The 21,422-nt window shown below is 36.4% G+C and overlaps 1 protein-coding gene and 2 long non-coding RNA genes across 3 annotated transcripts; 1 reads left to right on the top strand and 2 right to left on the bottom strand.

Moving 5' to 3' along the window:
* The first annotated feature begins 11,351 nt into the window (after window positions 1-11,351).
* On the top strand, window positions 11,352-15,015 carry LOC114760061 (uncharacterized). Its single transcript, XM_028949316.1, has 4 exons — window positions 11,352-11,438; window positions 11,741-11,826; window positions 12,603-12,977; window positions 13,098-15,015. The coding sequence occupies exons 1-4, from the start codon at window positions 11,352-11,354 to the stop codon at window positions 15,013-15,015; spliced, it is 2,466 nt and encodes an 821-aa protein (XP_028805149.1).
* A 1,144-nt stretch (window positions 15,016-16,159) lies between these two features.
* Window positions 16,160-16,672, bottom strand: LOC114759979 (uncharacterized). Its single transcript, XR_003741995.1, has 3 exons — window positions 16,628-16,672; window positions 16,330-16,439; window positions 16,160-16,240 (listed from the first exon to the last, which is right to left on the bottom strand). It is a non-coding gene; the product is annotated as an uncharacterized LOC114759979 (long non-coding RNA).
* Window positions 16,673-16,990: 318 nt separating this feature from the next.
* On the bottom strand, window positions 16,991-17,322 carry LOC114759973 (uncharacterized). The gene is made up of 3 exons (XR_003741994.1): window positions 17,285-17,322; window positions 17,113-17,194; window positions 16,991-17,034 (listed from the first exon to the last, which is right to left on the bottom strand). It is a non-coding gene; the product is annotated as an uncharacterized LOC114759973 (long non-coding RNA).
* Between the last annotated feature and the right edge of the window lie 4,100 nt (window positions 17,323-21,422).

Raw genomic sequence — 21,422 nt, 5'->3', positions numbered from 1 at the left:
TTAAAATTAAAATGTTATGTTAAAGTTATTTGGTTGTTAATGTAGTTATATTTATGCTTGAATCAATAGGTTTTATGAGGAGAAATCAAGGAGAAACATAACCCCTTTGACAAGACCGAATTAATCAAGTGCTAAAAGGTAACATTGAATTATAATTTGATTATTTATCTTGCTTGTTTAATGTGATTATGTTGTTTTCTTGGATTGAGGAACTTGTATTGTGGTTATGGTTGATTGGATAACCTTGGTTGTGCTTTGGCCAAATACATGGAATTATATCAATATGGAAGTGTTGATGTTCCTTTCCTAGTATGATGTTAAGTTTGATTTTATGTGGTTTGATTATGCCTTGAGGTATGATAATATGTCACATTATAACTTACTTGATTTACATGATAATTATAGTTTAATTGCTACTGAGATTTCTATGAAATCTCATTCCTCCTATGTCAAATTGTGCTTCAAATAGGAAGCGACTCATCCATGAATCAAGGCAAAGAAATGGTGTTGAGATAATGGAGCTTTATGATTTTCATAACATTATGACAAGTTATGTAATGTATAATGAACTTTATATTAAGTTTGTAATGGATTATGATAATATTGCACAATGTATATGTTTGTAAAATGTGCATGGATGCTGGAATTTTGAGTGATGGATTGCTAATATAAAGTAATGCAAGGTAAAGGAAGAATAAAATTTAAGAAAAAGGTGATTTAGGGGATAGAATTGCCTGATTTATGGGGCAAACTTGCGCCACATGAAATAATGAGCAAATACTAGAATCTGGACTGATATTTTACAGGCTTGTAGATCTCTTTTTTAGTTTTAAATCAAGTGGTAAACCATTAAATTTGAAGTTTTGTGCTAAGAGTTATGTCCTTCTAAAGTTGGGCTAAAATATTAAAAATTCAAAAATTAACCATATGAACAGTACACTTTGTCAAATTTTCAGGTGCTGTCTTAGATGGAATTGAGGCTAATAAGTATTTTTCCTTTAAAGAACTCTTAGCAAGCTTCACGTGAAAATTGGAACCACTTTTTTCAATTTTTTTAGAATTAGTTATGAATTTTCAAAGTTAGTCTAGAAAACTGTGAACAATATACGAACAGCACATAAAAGGAGAATTACAAACTTGAAATTTTTTCATTTTTGAGCCATGATAAATGACTTAAATGGTTCTAATTGACATATAATATGGTAATAAAGAAGGTGTGATAGGCGGCGTCAAAAATTTTCCCAGGTAGAATTCGAGACTTACTAAAAGAACATGAAGCAAGCTGTCTAATTCTTCTTGAAACCAGAGTCTGTGGAAACAAGGCAGATCGAATGGTAAGAAGACTGGGTTTTAACAGTTGGTTACGTTTAGAAGCAACTGGGTATGCGCGTGGTATATGGATTCTATGGCAAGATGATGAAGTGGCAATCCGGTATGTATTTTCTTCAACTTAACTTATCCCTGTTCAATATAATCCTATCAAAGAGGGTCGACCTTTCTGACTTACCTGTGTCTATGCTGAACCAAAATAAGATCTTGAGGAAAAAAAATCTTTGGGAGTACTTAATAAATATCAAAAACAATAGTGGCCCCTGGTTTGTGATTGGTGACTTTAATTCGTACTTACCTATTAAACATAAGAGGGGGTTCCCAGTCGAACATTAGATTGATGATGGATTTCAATGATTGTTTAGAAAATACTCAATTGTTGGGACTGGAGAGCTTGGAGCATCCATTTACTTGGGAAAGAGATACAATCAAAGAGAAAATTGATCAGGGGTTTGCCAACCTAGAGTGGTTTAATTTGTCCCTAATATCCAAAGTTCATCATCGAGCAAAGTTTAGGTCTCACCATCGTCCTCTTCCCGTTGAAACGAAGCGGGAAATGATAAGGGGCTCACTAAACCACCTTTCAAATGCCAAGCAACTTGATTCCTAGAAGAAAAGTTCCCTGAAATTATGGAAAGAAGTTGGAAGGAGGAGACCTGGGAGGATAAGATAGCCTCTTTCACTAATATTGTTCAAGAATGGAATACCAACAGGGTGGGGAACATTCCCTAACCCAAAAAAAAAAAGAAAAAGAAAAAGCAAAGCTACTAAGAAGATTGGAAGGAGTTGAAAAAGCTAGACTCAGAAGAGATTGTCAATATCTTCAATAGATAAAGAGAGTTATGGCAAGATTACAATAAAGTTTTGGCTAAGGAAGAACTCTCGTGGTATTAAAAACCTCGATGTAGTTAGCTGAAATGGGGAGATAAAAACAGTTCTTTCTTTCATAATTCTGCTGTCATATGTAGACCATAACATCATGGTTTATATTCCTAGTATTTAAATAATCTTAGGAAGAAATTAATGCTTGATAAATGAGATTTATTCTCTAGTTAATTAAGTAAAGAGAATTTGCTTAAAATGGGCTTTATGAGACTAAAAGAAGTTAAAAGTAAAGGAAATTATTAAATAATAATAATAATAAAACGAAATTAAAAAAAAGAGGAGAAAAGAAAGAAAATAATAAAAATTGAAAAAATTTGGGTTTAAACTGTCATTATTACTTATTTTAGTATGGAGCTTTAACTTGAATTTACTCAAAATTTTCTTTTTACCATTGGGTAAGAGAATTTTGGCATCTTCTTCTCCCCTTTCTTTAGAATCGTTCTACATTTTTTTCCATTGTAAGATTTTTTTTTTTTAGTAGAAACTGAAATCCCTTCTTAAAAAGTCAACTTCCAAATACAAGATCTAACCTCCTAGCTCAACATTCGCTCCAGAAATTCCCAGTGGAGGTTGGTCCAAAAAGCGATAGACATCGTCCATATCATGAGAAGTTCTGGCCAAAAAATCAGCTAATCCTATATGTTCCCTGTTAGTGTGACTAAGACTAACCTGCCAGTCTCGGTGGAGCAATAATCTAGTATCATCAATCAAATCTTTAAAAGGATGATCGACATCGCATCCTCCAAGATCATATTGATTGCCTCTATACAGTCAGATTTAAGTCATCTAACCTGCCAGTCTCGATGGAGCAATAACCTAGTATCATCCTCTCAAGATATATGTTCCCATTGTAAGATTTCAAAACTTTACAGATCATTTTGGTTAGTAAAATAACTTTTTTTAATTAAAATTTCTTTATGAAAGTTATTTTACTCATCTAACTCTATCTAATAGTGGTATTTTGATGCTATTTAGGAAAAAAATTGAATTTAGATTTGGAGCAAATGTTGAGTTTTGACGACAGACAACCATAATATTATAAAGCTATTTTTAGTGGATCATTTCTATCAGGTTGACTTGAAATTTTAAAATAATTATCTTCAGGAAACAGCTATTTATTTGTGAGAGATATGATATTTATACCATGAAACTTTTGATTAAATTATTTATCTATCTATATTTGAGGTACTATTGAATTTTTAATGGTTTATTTTTTAGATTTAAACTTTTTTTTTTTTGAGCTGAAATTTTTTAGATTTAAACTTGAAATAAGATTTTTTTGAATTTTAAATAATAATTTCAGCTTTGAAAATTTTGAGAAAATTCTATTACATAAATAATTTGATATATTATGTGCTGGTAAAAGGCCGAAGGCCTCTAGGGATTTGCATATGATTGTTATTGTGAATTGTGGATCCATATTGACTTTTGAGATACTTGATGACGATTGATTTTGCAAATGATTGTCCATGTTATTATAGAATGTGGTGCTATAGGCTTATAGTTGAATATTATATTCTGAGATTTAGAATGCCCATGTTGTGAAATACTTGTAAATCTTGATTCGCATCTAGTTAATTTAAAAGAGCTCTTTTAACTATGATAGATATCTTCATTAATTAAGTTGGCTCTTTTCTGTCATGGTTGACCTTTCTTGTAATTCAGATTTTTTTAATAACTGTGGTAGCACTTTCAAAGGTTTTACCAATTGCTGGCCGTTTAGCCAAGTGGTATGTGCGTGTGTGTAGGGTGTGTGCATTGCGGGTTCAATCCCGCCCCTTGTAGCCAAGAAAAAAAAAATTTTACTAAGTTTCTTTTCTATCATGATTAACTTTTTAATGTTAATTAATTCAAAGATTTGGAAGTTATGTTGTTACATAGATGGAGAAATAGGTGTCTCCAGAATTCAAACGGGAAATGGTTTTAATTATAACCAACACAAGATCTCAAGTTACTAGCTAAAAATGACTATCAGAAGTTGTTTACAAAGTAATTAGCAGGCGTCTCAAAGAAGTGATGACGGGATATATGGTGGGTAATCGTCAATGTAGCTTTTATTACGGGGCATCAGACCAATGATAATATCAACATATATAGCGTAAGGGGTAATTCATTTCATGGGGAAAAAAAGGGGTGGAAGGATGGTTAGCAGTAAAAGGACATTTCTATGACAGACTGGAAAGGAATTTTTTTGAAGATACAATTAGATATATGGGCTTTGACAAGAAAATGGAGATTGCCTTAGTACTTCTTCCTTCCAGATCTTTTAGAATGGAGATTGAACATATAACTTTGTGTCTTCTAGGGGAATTCGCCAAGATAACCCCATGTGCCCATGCATATTCACACTATGCATGGAAAGGTTGAATCAATTAGTTAAAGATACAATAAACGCCGGTAAATAGACCCCAATTAAATTGATCACCAGAGGGCCTAAGATCTCCTATCTCTTATGTGCGGATGACTTGATTTTATTTGGAGAAGCATGATACAGGTGGATACCATGTTAAAGTGCTTGAATTTTTTTTTTTGGAAGCTTCAGGACAGAGGGTGAATAAAAGTAAAACAAAGATTTTCTTCTCAAGAAATATTCATTCTTCAAGAGCTATGGATTTGAGTAATAGAATGGCTGTTAGGCGACCTAAAGATTTGGGAAAGTATTTGGAAATACCCTATTCCATGACCATGTCTTTTACAATACCTTTGCTCCTACATTGAATAAGGTCCAGAAAAAGATTATCAGGTTGGAAGAAGAAAATCTTAAACATGGCGGGACAGACTACTTTGATCAAAGTAGTGCTAACGAGCCTTCCTTCGTATTGCACGCAAGCGAATCTCCTCCTGAAGAAATTGATGAATGAATTAGAAAAGAAAAGCAGAAGCTTCCTATCGGGGGAAAACAAGGGGGGAGAGAACTTCTTTTGCTTTCAAGGGAGTTAGTTTCTTGAGATAAATAAGATAGAGATGTAACATCCCTGATTTTGGATCTAGAAGTACCAAAACTAGCCTGAAATAAGTAAGCTACCAAACCCCTTTTAGTACTTTTGGTAGGAAGTGCATAAGTTTCCTCAAAAGAAGAGGAGATTCTCAGAGACTAAATTGCAAAATAAGAGTTTTCTAGCATCATGAGACGGGCAAATTAGAGACTCCGATAGAGTCTCAGGGTAGAGTAAGAGGAATGGGGATGAATATAAGCCAGAAGTCATGCTAGAAACCACAAAAGAGTGATTATTGAGGCTAAACCACAGTAGAGATCTAATTGTAATTTTGTAAGGTTTTAGGCCAGAAAGAATAGTGATGGAAAGTATACCTGAAAATTTTAGAAAACTTTTATAAAATTCCAAAAGGGCGGGAGATGAGATTTTGATGCCCATATGGCTAAAAATGATAAAAATACCGCTGAACCAAGTTGATAAAATTCTCAAAGTTTTAACTAATTATGAATATTAGCTGACATTAAATTAATTAAAATATGAGAAGGCCTCAGATAATTAAAAAAAATAGAGAATAATATGTAAGGAATTATTATAAGTTTTGAAAATGAATACGTTCCCAGAAAGCCAAGACATCTGCCCACTGGCGACAGCAACACACGCTCCCTCCTCATCCTTCCTCAATTTCCCAAGTCAACGTTGCGTCCTCGACCCTATATAACCAAAGCCGCCGCCGCCGCTCTCATCTTCCTCTTCATCCTCTTTCTTACTATTTCTGTCGACATTCTCGACCTTATTTTCCACCCTCTATATCATTAAAGTCTGAAAGAAACAGACTCTACGTCGTCGTCATCTAAAACAGTTGGGATTTCCCGGAGTTTGGTGTTAGAAATTGCAGGTGGCAACCCTTGAAGACGTCGAAAACAAAGGCTCAAATTCAGTGTTGGAAAATGAACGAGGAAGGAGAAAGAAAAAAAATTCTATCCATGGGTTCACATCTAGCCTATAGGGATTCCACCGCCGCTGCCTAATGATAAGAAAGCGGGGAGATGAAGGGAGAGAGGGGAGGTGGGAGGAATTAAGGAAAAGGGAAGAGAGGGTAAGGAAAGAAATCATCAGACTCGGGATAATTTTATTTTAAGAAATAATAAATTAATGAAAATGATTAAATTGACATGTCAATTAAAATTATTTGAGTTGTGACATTTTGATTGGTCAGAGTTCATATTAACGGGCACAAGTATTTCTCTGTCATGCACGTAAGCTTGTGGGAGGGTTGCGCTTCAAGTTTATTCGAACCACTGCGTGGCCCATTTGGAACTTTATTATGTATTGGGCTTAGCCCTTGCTATTAATCAAAAACAAAAAAGGTGGGGAAAAAAACAAAACACGTATCACGTTGGGTGTGTCTTTTTGGTTTTCGGGCGGCAACACAGGGTGGGTCCCACATGCTGCTCATTATTATTATTGAAGTCGGGCCTCCAGTGAGATCAAAGTGACCCAAGATGCGTTAGTTAGCAGTCAGACCCCCGCAGCCCCCTTTCATCGAATACAAGTGACTGAAACAAAGCAGCTGATTATTATTATCATGATATATAAAGACATATACTACCTCCTATCCTTAATATAAGATCCTATTTGATTTTTATTTTAATTTTAAATATAAAATCCTAATTCACTTTGTCTCTTATATTTATACATTTTTTCCAAAGTAACCCTTTTAATAATAAGAGTTCTAGTCAATATACTTAATTAGTAAGGATATTTTAAAAAAGACAACACCTATTTAAAACAAATAACTAACTCAACTTACTTTCTTAATCTCCTCAAATTAGTCAACTTGCTCTTATAATTAGGTCCGAAAGTAGTATTAAATAAATTCAATACATAAGCGTAAACCACATTAGTCATAAATAAACATGAAATTAATCCTGCCAAGATTTATATGTGTATACATACTATATAAACCTTGACATCACACATGCATGTTCTTTTATGATTTAATGGGCATCCTTATTCTTATACATCGAACACACATTTAATTATATACATATAACATAAGATGAAACATGATAATCATGTGTGTGAGTGTATGTGTGTGTGTGTGTGCATTGAAAACTTAATAAGTGGGCGGCTGACCACGAGGAGGAGTGGGGGGCAAAAGCAAGGGCAGCATTCGCCTGGAGATGGAGGAGGAGCACAACACACACACGCAGGACAAAAGGGCCCACCTGGATTAGTACCTGCACCACAATTAATTCACAATCATACCTCAGTAATTCACTTATATGTACAATTTAACGCTAAGTTACTTTTCTTAATCCTAGTGATAGATTTATTTTTAATTTACTGTAGTATATGGTTACCATTTTTTTTTCATGGGACCACCTGAATTACTCTAAGCTTGCCTCTCTACAACTGGAGTTTTACAAACTACTTAATTTGGATTGAAATGGATAAGCATTATGCTTTATTTATGATTGATACAGATGGAACAAGCATTATGCTTTATGACTTGTGAATGAAGGTAGTAGAATTTAACAGAATGTATACTTGTAAAAGATTAACAGCAAGAAGAATTAAGTGAAAAGTGTAATCCATAACAGCATAAATATAAATCTTTAGACTAGTTCAGGAACAAAAATTGAAAATTGAATGGAAACCATGGAAATAAATAATTATTCTTTAGTTTGATTATTGTATATCACAAACAACTAAGAAGATCAATCACAATCTTGTTTTGAGCGAACTAATTTGGCCCCGAAAAAATATTCAGTCTATCAAAATGAGCTTTAGCAAAATAAGGATCAGTTATACACCCCAAGTTATATAAAAGATTCACAGAGAACATGATAGATTGAATTATATGGATGATTATTAACAGAGAATATTATTATATATATGACACTAATTAATCAAGGAGTTTAGCAAGATTGGTTTATTACCTGTGGGCTCTGGAATTTGAGCTGCACAGGGCAAAGTTGGAGCTAACACTATAGCAAATAGGAAAAGAGTCACCAAAGAACACCTCCAAGAACTGCTTCCCATTGCTTATAGATAACAACAATAAGCAGAATGTATAAAATGTTCAATTTTTTTTTGGCCTCTTCTCTTTCAAATCGAAGAAGATGATAAGAATATATGAACATGAAGAAGCTTATTTATAGTGGTCTATGCATGCTTTGCCTGTGCCTCGGTATTTGAATTTAAATGTTGACATTTGTAGCATGGTTCATAAATTTCAATAAAGGATTAGTTTTCTTTTTTCATAGTTAACAACCACCTCGGTTATAACATTGACAAAACTTGCGGGATAAATATACTTGAAGTCTGAGTCTATATAAACTCGATCTACATTTTCAATTAAGAAATCAATATTTTGTGCAGGCGTCACAATTCTTTTTTTTTTTTGGTGAACTCAATTTTATATATATCTTCAATATAAATATTGTCTTCTCACATGATGTGGCCAGCTTGAAAATATGAGGTTTGAGACTGATCAATATATATAAATATAATCTTAATGAACCATCATTTTCTAGGTGAATCATTTTATTACTCAATCAATATTAATTTCTTGCGGGGTTTATAAACCTGAATGAAGAGCTACCATAATTATAATATGAACTCTGTGATAATGAGCTCCGAATACCCCTTTCTCTAGTTAATTAATTAGTTCAACCATGAGAACAAAATTGATTAACAGTACAATTATTCACATGAATTGGTCACATCATGATCAACCCCGCCCTATGCACCCTATTTTTAAATACTGTTTCCTATATCAGGGAATCAGGAACTCTTTGCATGAGAGATATATAACAGTGTATCTTTTAGCGTTACTAATACGCTATTGTCCCTTGCACTGATTGAAAATATTGTGTCTTACCCTCATTAATTAAGTTAGCGTTACTAATACGCAACCACTATGTGAAACACATAATATGAGCATTTTCCTTTAGCTAAAAGGCTACACAATTTCAAATTTATTTATTATTTTCAAAAATTTTAACACAAAACCGTGTTAGTTTGATGAAACGAAATATTTCGTGTGTGACCGAAACTTTGAATCCACGTTTTGACTGCGAAATTGAAACTTGTGTTTTCTTAACTGATTACTCAGAACCAAAGTTCTAATCTAAAATCAATCCACCGTGTTTTTAACGTCAAATACATTTGTAGCTCAAAAATCATTGATCAAGAAAATCTCCCATTTTTCCTCTTTCTTTTAATTTCCCTAAACCTCACATTGCTGCCTATAGCCTCACATTGCCACATCTACAATCCCACGTTGCCATTGTCTATACAATGTTTCCCCCAATCCTTATACTACTACAACTCAGTTCTTAATATAAGATCTACCTAATTTGAGGAGATTAAAAAAGTTAAAAATATCTTAGTTATAGCATATATTACATGATCTTAGTTTTTGAAATACTTATGGGTACCATTAAATTATATATTAGTTTATAACTTAGGCAACTTAGTTTGAAGAAAAATAATAAATATAAGTATTTTAAAGTAATTTTTTTGTTTTCTTAATCTCTCTAAATTAATCAACCACGTCTTACATGAAGGACCAGATTAGTAATATATAATTTTTGAAATGACCTAGTCAGAGAATTTCAGAAATTTTAATCCCTATTAATTATATTTCTTACATCCCTTTTTTCTGCTGATTCGATCGCTCTCTCCACAAATAGGATATTTTGGAAAATAAAATATATTTTTTACATATTTATTTCCTTTAATAAATTTTAACCAACTTTTTAATATTTATTTGTGTATTATATACTATAAGATTGGACAGAGTAATTTAATTAATACTCTACCCATTCTAAATATTAGTGTTAGTTAATAGGATTTGCTTTAACCCAAAAATAAGTATTTATGATTTTATAAACTTCTCTAAGAGTGCAAAGGAACTTACGTTGTCTTTTTTTTTTTTTCCCCCCGCTTTTCTTTAGTCTTCCTACATATCGAAAAGGAGGGGCGGCGGAGGAACAAGGAACTTACGTTGCAGCCGGCTTCGGCTTGTATTGAATAAGATGGGTGATAATGATTATTTTTATAACTAAATAGGTATAGATTTTGAAATATATTTAGTAAAATCTGTGGATAATTTATACCTATTTAATTATCTTTTATAGATTTTCTTCTTTTAAATCAATTATAGAATAAAAGATGATCTTATATAAAATCTACTCAAATATTTTATTATTTTTAATGCAAGAGATATAAAATTATTAAGAGAAGAAAATATCACAAATAAAAGATAAAATAAAAGGAGAGCAACATTTGCTAAGAGGCATGAAGTTCATGGAAGGAGCTGATAATCAATTATGATATAATATAATATATTATAATAAAGGATATAACGGGATGATGAGGCGTGAGGCATACGGATTCAAGGAACAACTCAATTGCAATTGCAATTGCAATAATATAATATATTATATTATATTGATTGAATCCAAGGAAGGAGATAAAAGGATAACCGTGGCAACAGTAACGCAAGACAAATCATCCAATATATTATATTATATTGAAGATATATGGATATGGATAAGAGGCGGTGGATTTAAGGGAGGCACAACCATTATAAATAGGAACAGAGGATACAGCGAAAGGGGAAAAGCAGCAAGTAGAGAGCAATGTGGATCTCTTAACCTCTGAATCTTCATGCAACAGCAGTGAGATTGTTTCTCTTGGAGTTGCCACAATGAGAGGCCGAGAAATCGGTTCCAGAAATAGCAGCGAGGATTTCACAGCAATTTAAGAACCGCTGTGGTATGTGACTTTTCACGGCGGTTATATAAATAACTGCCGTGAAATAATAACCGCCGTGAAAAAAAAAATTTTTTTAGTCTACGTTTCACCCTACTGATCAAAATGAAACGGGAGAACAAAGCCTCAAAGGAAGTCTCTCACCAGTTAAAAGCATTCTGATGGAGCAAACATAGATTCTTTCCTGTCATAATAGCGTCACTTAGTTTCACCTTCAGCCACCAGATTGAAGCCACTAAGATTTAATAAAGATAAAATCAAAGACTCAGATCTGCTCAAAATCAGACCTCTTTAAACTCAGATTAAACATCATATTTTTAACCAAAGAAAATAATCATATCAAACCACAAAAACTATGAAATCCACGAAAAGAATGGAGGTGAAAAACTCACAAATAAGAATGAAGAGGATGAGGCGATGGCGATGGCGACAGCAACAACGACAACAACGGTGATGAAAGAATATGGCGGAAATGATAGAAGCAATGGAAAAACGCCAACAAATGTAGGAGAATGAAGAAAATCGAGTGAGGATGGTATGGGGGACTATGAGCTCTGACTCTAAAAAGTGAAAACTATCGCGCGATGGATTTTAAAAGGGAAAATTACTGTAGAGTCCCACAGAAGAGAATTTACTACCAGAAGGTCCCATGAAATCCCCAAATTCCTCCTAAGTCCCCAGGGACCTCTGGGTAAATAATTTGAGTTGTGATATTACGTACTTGCCCTCAGTCATTGATAAAGGAAAGAAAAGAGGGAGAGACGCTGATTGGCTTCATTTAGTGCGGTTGTTTGTTATGCATGCAGAAGGAAGAGAAGCTTCTGAAAGAAAGAAGGGAGTTATGCGCTGGTACTCCATCGCAGGCAAGCGACATTATTTCTTCATCTTCTTGGTACGTCTCATCATTAACAACATTTCTCTTCTTCTGTACACAACCAGTGTCAAGTTTAATGTTGGTCTGAAAAGTTGATTGGGTGTTGATATGTGGGTATTAAAGATGTGATTCAACTCACTAGAAATATCAAGGGAGGCTCATTTTAGTCATATGTGGTTTTAATCATGTTAGGTGTGGTTTTACTATGTGTGGCTAGGGTTAGAAAGCAATGCTCTATTTTTCGGTGAATGAGGCTCTGTTTTTCGGTCACTGATGCTATGTTGCTGATGAAGAAGAGTGGAAAATAACATATATTTATTATTGTAACCCCTCAAATGCGATGGTTAAATGTGTTGTTAATGGGTACATCGAAGGTTGTTAACGGGTACATCGAAGGTTGTTAACATAACTGTATGACTTGTTATTAACAACCAGTCGCAGCTTTAATGCTGGTCTGAAAAGTTGATTGGGTGTTGATACGTGGGTATTAAGCATGTGATTCAACTCTCTAGAAATATCAAGGGAGGCTCATTTTAGTCATATGTGGTTTTAATCATGTTAGATGTGTGGTTTTACTATGTGTGGCTATGGTTAGAAAGCAATGCTCTGTTTTTCGGTGAATGATGCTCTGTTTTTCGGTCAATGATGCTGTGTTGCTGATGGAAATGAGTGGAAAATAACAGATATTTATTATTGTAACCCCTCAAATGCGATGGTTAAATGTGTTGTTAATGGATACATCGAAGGTTGTTAACATAACTGTATGACTTGTTATTAACAAGTGATTGTGGCAGGTTGATATCAAGGATGGCAACTTCTAGTGCAAAGCAATTGTTTTGCTACCTCCATATAGGAGGACAATTTATTAATGGTGTAGAAGGTGAAACGCAGTATGTTGGAGGTGGTGTGAAAACAAGAATGATAAAGGAAGGGACATCATATGGAGAATTTAGAACAATGGTGGCATCAATTGTGGGAAAAGAAAGTAATGGAATGGTTATGAAATTCACAGTAACCTTTGATGAGTGTACATTTGTGGACCTTGTAGATGATGAAGGAGTAGAACATTTGATTAACTTCAATGGCGACAGTGGTCATGTATATATAGGAGAAAATGGAGATCAAAATTCACAACTAACAAGGGATGTTGTAATAGAAGAGCAACATGTGTAAGTTGTGTTATTTAAATTTCGAAGTAATATTAGCTATTGTCAACTGTTGTGCATAAGTTGTTATTATAGTGATCGAAGGTTGTCATTAACGACCCCTTGACCTGTTCTGTTATGTAGGATGGAAGACTTGTTCGGAGGTTCAGATACATTGTCCATGTCTCCACCTAATGTGGTTAGTGAAGACCCACTATTGTTGCCATGTGGTTCAGAAATGATGCCAACCCCAATTCCGGAAATGAATTCAACAAAGTGGAAGGGTTTGGTTATCGGAGAAGGACAGATTTTTCCTAATGCAGTGGCTCTTAGGCAAGCACTGTATAGGTACAGTATTGCTGTGAAGTTTTCATACAAGTTTGTGAAGAACAATCAACAAAAGATCATTGTGAAGTGTATGGCGGAGGGATGCCCGTGGTATATGGGTGCATACTCAATGGGACAAAGACAAGATTCTGAGTTGTTAATAATTAGAACCTTAAGAAGTGAGCATGTGCATTATGCACAGGACAGCTTGGTTGTATCTCACTCTAGAGGGTCAAACTTAACATCATCAATCATGATAGATTCTTTGAGGTGTAATATAGACAAGAATGCTAATGAAATTAGAAGAGATCTGTATAGAGAATATGGGGTGCGACTGAATTATAGTCAAGCATACAGGGGTAGAGAAAGAGCATTGAGGGAAATACATGGTCGTGCACAGGATTCATACATGGCGATTCCCTGGATTTGTGAAAGGCTCATTGAAACTGATCCAAACACAAGTGCTCGATGGGAAGGGTTGGATAGTAACAGATTTCAGAGGGTGTTCATTGCTTATGGATGCTCAATTAATGGATTTTTAGAAGGGTGTCGACATATACTTTATATAGACGGCTGTCATCTAAGTGGTCCTTACAGGGGGACATTGATTTCAGCTAATGCATATGATGCGGACAATGAACTATTTCCATTAGCATATGCTATAGTTAGTGGGGAGACATATGATGATTGGGCTTGGTTTCTCCAGAATGTCAAAGACATCACAAGATCAGTGGAGACAACGATAGTTTCAGATCGGAATAATGCCATTATAGGTGCTATGCGAACAATATTTGGTGGCGAGAGACATGCTTTTTGTTATAGGCATGTGAAAGAAAATTTTAGTGCACATTATTTAAAAATTAACCGAGGCAGGGGACGAGTTTCAGGTACTTCAAAGGATGTTGCATTGAAAATGCTGGATGGAATCGCCTATGCAAGGATTGAGGATGAATATGTTGCTGCAATGGGGAAACTTAGATCATTCTGTCCACAATTAGCTGATTGGGTTGACACTCAAGGAGATGTAGATCGGTGGGCTTTAAGCAAATTCCCGTTTAAACGATGGGATAACATCACCACTAATGTTGCGGAGTCGTTTAATGCCTGGATTTTGAAGGAGAGGAAGCACAATGTGTCAGTTCTCATACATGAGCATATGGAGAAATTAGCCAAGAAGATGGTTGCAAGCAAAATGGCAATGGAAAATTGGACAAATGGCGTTGGGCCAAATATTGAGTCCAAGTTGCAAGAAAAAGTAGCAAGAGCGGAGAATATGCATACTGTATATTATGGAGATAACCGAGTTCAAGTTGATACTACATCTCCTACTGGAATAATTTGTGTCACTGTTGATCTCACAGCTCAGAAATGCACTTGTTTAGCATGGCAAATGAGCGGAGTACCTTGTGCTCATGCCTGTGCAGCGATAAAGCTACTTCATGGTAGTGTTTATGAATTTGTAGATGATTGCTATAAGCTGTCAGCCCAAGAGAAGATATATGCAAGTAGTATGAGGCCAATTGCGACACATGATTGTCCTCGTCCCGAAGCTCTCACCGTTACGCAGATGATGACGGGAACATTTTTACAGCCACCAATCACTAAAAGACCCTCAGGGAGGCCAAAGAAAAGAAGGATTGAATCTCAATTTCAAAGTAAAAAACTTTACCACTGTGGAAGATGCCATGAGCCAGGCCACACTGTGAAGACTTGCCAGAACCCCAATCCAAGTTGAGCTTTGCTGGTGGCTTGTTGATATTTCGTTTTGTGAATGCTTGTGACAGCATTTTTTTTGTAAATGTCATAACCTACACCTCAAGTTGTCCGTCATTATCCACACATGCAACACGTATGCTTTTTTGAATAGGTTGTAAATTTGGTGTAGTTATGTTGTACATATATATATCAAGTGGTAAATGACACCTGGTTGTAATCTGATATAACATCATTTCTGTATTTTTGATGTACTGGTGAATAGGTTGTAATGGACTTGTTATCAGACGCCATGCAGGTTGTCATTAGCAGTCTCAATTATGTTACTGATATAAAGTGACAATTTCTCCTACTTCCAGTGTTCAGTGATTTCTTAAGACATTCGAGCTGTGTTAAAGTCATAATATGATATGATTTGGTTAGAATTAGATCTCATGTGGAGGTTGTGGTATCCCCAGCGTCAGTTGTCAGGGGCAATGTGAAGGTTGTTAACCAATTCTGTTCGGGTTGTCAACAATCCCTGTTGAGGTTGTAAATGAATTGCTGCAATAAAAATCTGCTGTAATATGATTTGGTTCTTTTAAAGCTGTTAATGACTTTAAAATGCTCCCAATTTTTGCTATTAAGGTCGTTATATGTGCTCATAATATAATTAAGTTAACAGCTGTGTTATACCCCGAGTGAGTTTTAACCACTGCCAATGTTGTTAATCATTTCTGTTACGGTTGTGAACAACCCCTGTTGAGGTTGTAAACAGATGTGGCAGAGAGGACTCTGATATATGCCTATCATGTCACCATGGTTACCATTTGTTTATCCAGTCTTATTCAGTCTGCATTTGTGGCCATGATGAAAACACATGAATGCCTTTACAAAAACTTGATAACCAGTAAAGGATATCAAAACACATTACATATCTTAACATCCAGGATTCATACATGCTCAAAGAAAAGAATAAAATGTGAACTTGACGTTCAGATGTCACTATGCTGTCAAATAAATAAATGTAAATACAACATATGCTTGTCATTTATTTCTTCCTCTTGCTTTGGGGGTTTCCTCGCAGCAAAGACAGCACTTCATCGCCATGCAGGTTGTTCCGATGAGTCACGAGCCACCACAAGCATCCAACCTTCAAGTCATGGGTTTCTTCAGGGGAGTACTTAGGCATTGTGTAGCCGTCATCACCATACTCAGTGCCGTCCCATGTTTGTAACCAGCTCAACACATGAACCCCACAAGAGTCCCTACAAAGGAAAAACAAGTACTTTAGTGAATGAACATTAGCTCCCAAAAGTTGAGACACAAGTACTTGTTGTGCTGAAAAATAACTCACGTGTCAGATTGCACATGAACTTTTGCCCATGTGACTTCCTCGTCAATCTTGTCCTCCTCCGCAAACAGTGATGGCTTCAGCACACGAAGCACTTGGCAGAAACAATCTCTCTGCAAAAAAGGGACAAACAGAAGAAACAAGTTTGACAGTTGTGAATGACAAGTTATCAGGAAGCATTAACAACCTTCGCTGTAGCCAATGACAAGTAATCAGCAGGCATTAACAACCAGGACAGTTAAGCAGACAAGCAACCATAACGCATTAACAAGTTATAGAATGAATGTAAAGTTGTGCATACAATCCCTCTCGCCATGAATTGCTTAGGATCTATCTGTCCTCTCTTTTCCCTTGCTTCCTTTGTGGTTTCTTCCCTGTTTTCATTGCTTCTTCTTCCTCTCTTTGTAATCTCAACATCGTCAAATTGTCCACCAACGAGTCAAGGGCATAGAAACGCATGGTTCTTACATCCATCACGTAACAGAACCAATGGTAATTGAAAAGGGTGGGGCCAAATATGAAGTCACAGTCTCCAATGTTATATCCTATGTGCTCCGGTAAGATTTCATGTTCATGTTTTTCCAGGCTCCACCTAAGAGGATTAGCGGCCATTGTTTGCATTAACTCGGGTGAAAAAATGTGCCTACTGACACGACCGTGGTTCTCTTTTTCATCTCCCACCAAGGTTCTCGCCACCATAGACATGAACTATATCACACATACAAACAGTTAGTCATGATCATAATGACATTCGCAGTTCTCTATCTATATAAACAACTGTCTTACCCTGTCGTTCATCCATTTCCTGTCTTGTAGGCAGCAAAGCTCAGCACGTGTCAAGAAGTACCCATACATCTCTACAATGTACCTGCAGCAAAAGGAACAATGAGCACAAGGGTTGTATGTGTAAAATTGTTGTCAGTCAGTTGTCCCAATTACAATCAGTCCCAACACTTACTTGGCACCTTCATCTTGATCACATCTTCTCGTGCACATTTGGAATAATTCCTCTTTCTCGTCAGCTTTTCTCTTGCCACGGCCTTTTTTCACCTCCTCTAACCAGGGAGATTTGATTGCACGGCTTCTCACCCGTGTTGATCTTCTTACATCCATTTGCCCTTGTGCTTGCTGGTCCATTTCATCCTTTCCCTCCATTTCATCGCCTACACCCTTATCCTCTTCTGCTGCTGCATCACTAGACTTGTCTTGTGTTTTTTCTTCTCCATCATCCTCTGATCCAGAGTGACTCCCTTCTCCTTTCTCCTCAGGTTGAGATTGACTCTCTTCTTCACGCGAAGCACTTTTGCCCTCTTCTTTATCATCTCCTTCTGGTTCACTCTGTTGTTCCTCTTGTGACAGAATTGAATCTTTTGGGCTTCCTTTACCTTCTTCACCGGTTTCTTCATCTTCAGTTGCCTTCTCTTTGTCATCTTCGCTACTTACTGCTTCCACCACATCTTCCTTGTCAATCTCATCCGTCAACCTCAACTGCAGGGAAACCAACTCTTCTCCAATTGTCGACACCAACCCTTCAACCATGGTCATCAACCTTTCATACGTTCTCTTGATTTCCTGCAAAACAACAGTAATGAAAGTTATCATTACTCCAAATTCTACACAGCACCAAAATAAGCTTCACATGATTTACTTACAGGGTGGGTTAGCTTTATTCCTGTGTTGGATGCACTTGTTGAAGCCCCACCGACACTCGGAACGCCATGCAGTATGCCTCTGTCGCTATTCTTTTCTGATTTCACTCTTGCCTTCACTTTTTCCTCATCCCAATAAGTAATGGCATTTTCATTTTTTGCCGCCTTTTCTTTTCCGAGAGGAAAGTGTTGTAGGCAATAAATCTGCATGTGAAGTTAATGATAACTTAGATATACAACAACAACAACATCCAAACAGGCCACTGACAACATAAACAGCGGAAAATCACAACCTACACACTGCCCAATAACAACGTACACAGTGACCAATCACCACCTACACATAAGCGTATCACAACCTACATTTGCGCTATTCACATTCACAACATGTACAGCAGCCAGTGACAACCCATACTCAACCGAATGACAACACGAACAGACTGCAATTACAACCTATACATAACCAGGTGACAAACCAACACATCCTAATGACAACCTGCACACAGGACAATAACAACCTCCACACCAGCCAGTCACAACATATACATAACCAGTTCACAGCGTACATTTTCCCAACTGACGACATAGAGTAGTAAATAACAACATACACAGTGACCAATCACAACCTACACATAAGCCTGTCACAACATACATTTGCGCCATTCACAACATGTACAGCATCCAGTGACAACCCATACTCAACCAGAATGACAACACGAACAGACTGCAATTACAACCTATACATAACCAGGTGACAAACCAACACATCCTAATGACAACCTGCACACAGGACAATAACAACCTCCACACTAGCCAGTCACAACATATACATAACCAGTTCACAGCGTACATTTCTCCAACTGACGACATAGAGTAGTAAATAACAACATACACAGTGTCCAATCACAACCTACACATAAGCCTGTCACAACATACATTTGCGCCATTCACAACATGTACAGCAGCCAGTGACAACCCATACTCACCAGAATGACAACACGAACAGACTGCAATTACAACCTATACATAACCAGGTGACAAACCAACACAGCCCAATGACAACCTGCACACAGGACAATAACAACCTCCACACCATCCACTCACAACATATACATAACCAGTTCACAGCGTACATTTCCCCAACTGACGACATAGAGTAGTAAATAACAACATACACAGTGTCCAATCACAACCTACACATAAGCCTGTCACAACATACATTTGCGCCATTCACAACATGTACAGCATCCAGTGACAACCCATACTCAACAGAATGACAACACGAACAGACTGCAATTACAACCTATACATAACCAGGTGACAAACCACACATCCTAATGACAACCTCCACACGACATAGAGTAGTAAATAACAACATACACAGTGACCAATCACACACCTACACATAAGCTATCACAACCTACATTTGCGCTATTCACAACATGTACAGCAGCCAGTGACAACCCATACTCACCCGAATGACAACACGAACAAACTGCAATTACAACCTATACATAACCAGGTGACAAACCAACACAGCCCAATGACAACCTGCACACAAGTCAATAACAACCTCCACACCATCCACTCACAACATATACATAACCAGTTCACAGCGTACATTTCCCCAACTGACGACATAGAGTAGTAAATAACAACATACACACTGTCCAATCACAACCTACACATAAGCCTGTCACAACATACATTTGCGCCATTCACAACATGTACAGCATCCAGTGACAACCCATACTCACCCGAATGACAACACGAACAGACTGCAATTACAACCTATACATAACCAGGTGACAAACCAACACAGGCCATTGACCTGAGTAGCAGCCACTAACAACCCATGCTAAACCAAATGACAACATGCACACCATACAGTCACAACCTACACATCAGCTAATCACAACCTACATTTGTGTCATTCACAACATGCACAGCAGCCAATGACAACCCACGATAAACCGAATGACAACACGAACAGAAGGCAATTACAACCTATACATAACCAGGTGACAAACCAACACAGTCCATTAACAACCTGCACACAGTACAATAACAACCTTGACACCAGCAAATCACAACCTATACATAAGCAGTTGACAGCGTACATTTCTCCAATTGACAACAGAGTAGTAAATAACAACATACAGAGCAACCAATCACAACCTACACAGCACATTGACAATAAACTAACATCAAAGTAAATGAATCATACCCACACTTACCATTAAGAAGTACATGCAACCTCCCACATTTTTCGTCCCATCAGCTTTTCCTTTCTTCTTTCCTTTCTTGAACTCTGCAATTGAGTTGCAGAATTCTTTCAAAACTAAGCTGCTCCAATCATAGTGTCCTAAACTATCCTTTGTCACCACCATGACTTTCAACACTTTATCACTCACCCATACACTAGAGCCAGGACACAAGAGGACTCCTAGTGCATACATAACAAAAAGGAATTCAAACTTTTCTTTCTCTTTTCCTTCAATCAACCATGTTCCTATTGTTTTGTATGGCACTTTCCCATAGTCACTCCTTAATTTCTTGAACGTTTCATCTTCATTCTCCACATTTATTTTAATATCTTCCCCCTTAAATGGTAGACCCATCAATTCATTTACATCTTCGGGCCCCACTAAATGCGTCTTCCCTCGAATTGAAATTTGCCTACTTACAGGGTCAAACACACGGATCAATTCACCACAAAAATCTCTATAGATCTGTGAGCAGCATATGTCAACCAATTTATCAAAACCAATTCTTTTCAGTCTTTCCATCTTATCTTTACTTTTCTTTAATTGCTTGCAGACTTCCATAAATTGTCCCGGAGCACAGCGTGTGTGAAAGGGAACATATAATTCTTCCCTTTTGGTGGGACTCTCATTTCTTTAGCCCTTTCACCATATTGTTCTTTCTCCTCTTCTGTTAAGTTCCCCCAAGCCTTTTTCACAGAGTTAGTGCCCTCTTCAAAAGACTTAAACTTCTTCTTGTTCTGCTCATAAAACTCTTCAGTGAATAATATGTATCCGGAGAAATTCCTAGCCCTTTGTCCATCTTTGCTCTTACTCTTTTTAGTCATTTTGTTCGACTGCAAAAAGAAAAAAAAAATACTGTCATCAACATATATTTTAAAATAGTAAGTATCTTCAACACCACCAAATTATTCACTAATCAACAAAATCAAAATATATCCCTTTGGATGACAGAAAGCAATGAACGGCAGTAAATAATATGGATCACAAATCAATCCACCAGAATGAATTTCCCTTCATTGGTTATAGTATAGAGGCAATAGGTGCTATATCCAACAAGCAATTCCCTTTCTGACCTTATGGCCAAATTAACATTCCACCATGGAGCCCACCATAAAAAGCCAAACAAAACCTTTATTATTTTATTGCCGAACAAATCAATTACATAAAGTTCTCCCTTTTA

This window comes from Neltuma alba, unplaced genomic scaffold, assembly GCF_004799145.2.
Source record: "Neltuma alba isolate B1F8T4 unplaced genomic scaffold, ASM479914v2 tig00001633_pilon, whole genome shotgun sequence".
Lineage (NCBI taxonomy): Eukaryota > Viridiplantae > Streptophyta > Magnoliopsida > Fabales > Fabaceae > Neltuma > Neltuma alba.
Note: the sequence above shows the minus strand (reverse complement) of the source record. Positions and strands in the feature narration are given on the sequence as shown.

Excerpts from the sequence above, each read along its gene's own strand:
- LOC114760061 (XM_028949316.1), top strand. The coding sequence starts at position 11,352 with ATGGCGATGGCGACAGCAACAACGACAACAACGGTGATGAAAGAATAT. Across the intron at positions 11,439-11,740 it reads ATGGAAAAACGCCAACAAAT|AAGGAAGAGAAGCTTCTGAA; the intron begins GTAGGAGAATGA and ends TTATGCATGCAG. Across the intron at positions 11,827-12,602 it reads ATTATTTCTTCATCTTCTTG|GTTGATATCAAGGATGGCAA; the intron begins GTACGTCTCATC and ends TGATTGTGGCAG.